A 2,613-nucleotide genomic window follows, 5' to 3' on the forward strand; every position below is an offset into this window, starting at 1 on the left:
CTATATTTCGTTAATTAAGTTGGTATTTTTTATTAATATTATTAATTTATATTGATATGATATTACTAATCAATTTAAAAGTATCATGTGATAACTTTTTAAAACGCTATGTAATAAACATAAATTTTAAAAATAAAAATATATAAATTAAAGTTTTTATTTGACATTTTAAAAGGTTACTATTTGATTATGTCAGAAAAATTAATAGTGTTAAATGAAAATACAAACTTAATTAATGAAATATAAATTTAGAGATCAATATGAAATATAGAAATTATTTATTATTCCTTAAAATTGAAGCTGATGATTAAATAATCAAAAAAAAAACATATGATGATATAATAATCCAATTTAAGCATGAATTGTCATTGCGGACGCATCCATTTCTGACAAAGAAAAGTCCGGTGGTGAAAGACACTCCACCGACGCCAACCAATCAGTCACCAGAATGTTGATAAAGTTGGTCAGAGTGCTAGAGTAACTTCGCATTTCAAAGTCAAAACAAACAATTCCACTGAAGCGATAATTAAGAATACCACCAATTCCCCTGGAAAGTAAGAGATATGGAAGGAGATAAAGGAACAGTGTGCGTGACTGGAGGGACCGGTTACGTTGGCTCCTGGTTGATCAAACTGCTTCTTGAGCTCGGTTACTCTGTTCATACCACTGTTAGAGCTGACCCAGGTCAAGATCTGTAATCGCCCAATTTTAATTTAGTAAAGTTACCTTCTTTTTTCTTTTTTTATCTCAGTTTCTGCATTGTAGCAGGTAACAATAGAGACCTTAGCTTCCTCACCAACCTACCAGGAGCAAATGAAAGGCTTAAAATCTTCACAGCAGATCTTAATGATCCCGAGAGTTTTGGTACTGCCATTGAGGGATGCAAAGGAGTTTTCCATGTTGCTGCTCCCATGGATTTCCAGGACAACGAACCCGAAGCAGTTGTGACCCAAAGATCAATCGATGGAACATTAGGCATCTTGAAGACATGCTTGAGATCAAACACAGTGAAGAAAGTTGTATACACTTCTAGTATTACCGCCGTATATTTCAACAAGATCAAGAATGTGGAGATTATGGACGAGAGTTATTGGAGTGATGTGGATTACATTCGATCAGAAGTTAAGTCATACGTGAGTTCTTATGCCATAACCAAGACTTCAACAGAAAAAGCAGTTCTTGAATTTGCAGCACAACATGGATTGGATTTGGTTTCCATCATTCCTCCTATGGTTCTGGGTCCCTTCATCTGTCCCAAGATGCATGGTCCAGTGCGCACCGCATTGACTCCCATCCTAGGTATATGTTGAACTTGTTTTTCTTGCTTACCATGAATCAGTTTAACATACAGATGTAGTTTATCCTATTGATTATCTGTTCAGGGAGTAGGAAAAACAATATTCTTCTTCTCAATCTTGCAATGGTGCATATGGATGATTTGGCAAGGGCATTCATCTTCCTGCTTGAGCATCCTGAGGCAAAAGGAAGGTATAATTGTTCCTCTGATACGGTTACTGCTCCAAAGATAGTTGAAATTCTTTCAACTAACCATCCGGAATTCCCAATTGTAGAGTGAGTAGAATTTTTTTTTTATTTTAATTACAACTCATGTTATGTTAATGTTTGGAGTAAAAGAAAAGCTTTTAATCCTTGTCATGCAGCACCCTGGAAGGAATTGAAGGTGCTAAATTGCCTGGTTTGTCATCAAAGAAGCTCTTGGATTTGGGTTTCAGATTCAAGTATGTGGTTGAGGATATGTATGATGGAGCTATTAAAAGCTGCAAGGAGAAAGGCCTTTTCTAGTAAGCATAAACACGGTATGGAATCTGTAGGAATGATGTTAACTCATTGTTTCATTACAGGGACAAAGGGGCCCTGATACGATGCAATCAATAGATGATGCTGATGCAATACTTCTTTTGAAGATTATAGGATTCTTTTGCTCTAATTACATGAAAATTTAAATTTATTTTTCTGCATTTTTCATGTTTGAATGCTTGTGTTTTCATGGACTTCATACATGTTAGTTTGTTTCGTAGATAATTGTATGCAGTTTCTTTCTCGTCCTCTGAACCCATCACTGTGCCTGTAATTACTTTCTTTTTATTATAGAGGAATATATTCAGTTGATGGAAACAAATGAAGGGAATATTTCAAATTTGGGTATTAATATCTGATGCAAATACTCTTATAGATAGAACTTTTTAAGGGAGAAATATAACATAGAGATGGAAAGGGCGAAAAGGAATCATTTGTGTGACGCGAAGGTACAGGGTTCATAGCTTCATGGACCAGTGATTCCTACTTTTGTGGTTGGTCCTTTCGTCCCCTCACCATTGGGTCTGGCATTAGGTACAAGCTAGTCGTTGTCTCCAGTTGATAATCACAAAGTTTTTACTGATTCCGTTAAGAGAATATGCACTGTGATGATGAAACTACAGGGACCGAACTTGACTATCCAATGATATAAACATATTTTTCCTACTTGAATATCCATCGTAATGCAAGAAGGGAGATGCAAGTGTTCCAAAAGAGGGCTGAAATTCTTTCTGCAGGCATCCAGAGTTCCCAGTGAGCTAAGTTTCTTGCCTCTGCCGCTGTTTTTACCTCAAA

The 2,613-nt window shown here is 36.0% G+C and overlaps 1 protein-coding gene across 1 annotated transcript; it reads left to right on the plus strand.

The window, feature by feature from the left end:
• The first annotated feature begins 310 nt into the window (after positions 1-310).
• Positions 311-2,140, plus strand: LOC108458916 (vestitone reductase-like). The gene is made up of 4 exons (XM_017758311.2): positions 311-684; positions 769-1,299; positions 1,383-1,572; positions 1,662-2,140. The coding sequence occupies exons 1-4, from the start codon at positions 564-566 to the stop codon at positions 1,801-1,803; spliced, it is 984 nt and encodes a 327-aa protein (XP_017613800.1). The 5' UTR covers positions 311-563; the 3' UTR covers positions 1,804-2,140.
• The last annotated feature ends 473 nt before the right edge of the window (positions 2,141-2,613 follow it).

The sequence above is a fragment of the Gossypium arboreum genome, chromosome 7, assembly GCF_025698485.1.
Source record: "Gossypium arboreum isolate Shixiya-1 chromosome 7, ASM2569848v2, whole genome shotgun sequence".
In the NCBI taxonomy this organism is placed as follows: domain Eukaryota; kingdom Viridiplantae; phylum Streptophyta; class Magnoliopsida; order Malvales; family Malvaceae; genus Gossypium; species Gossypium arboreum.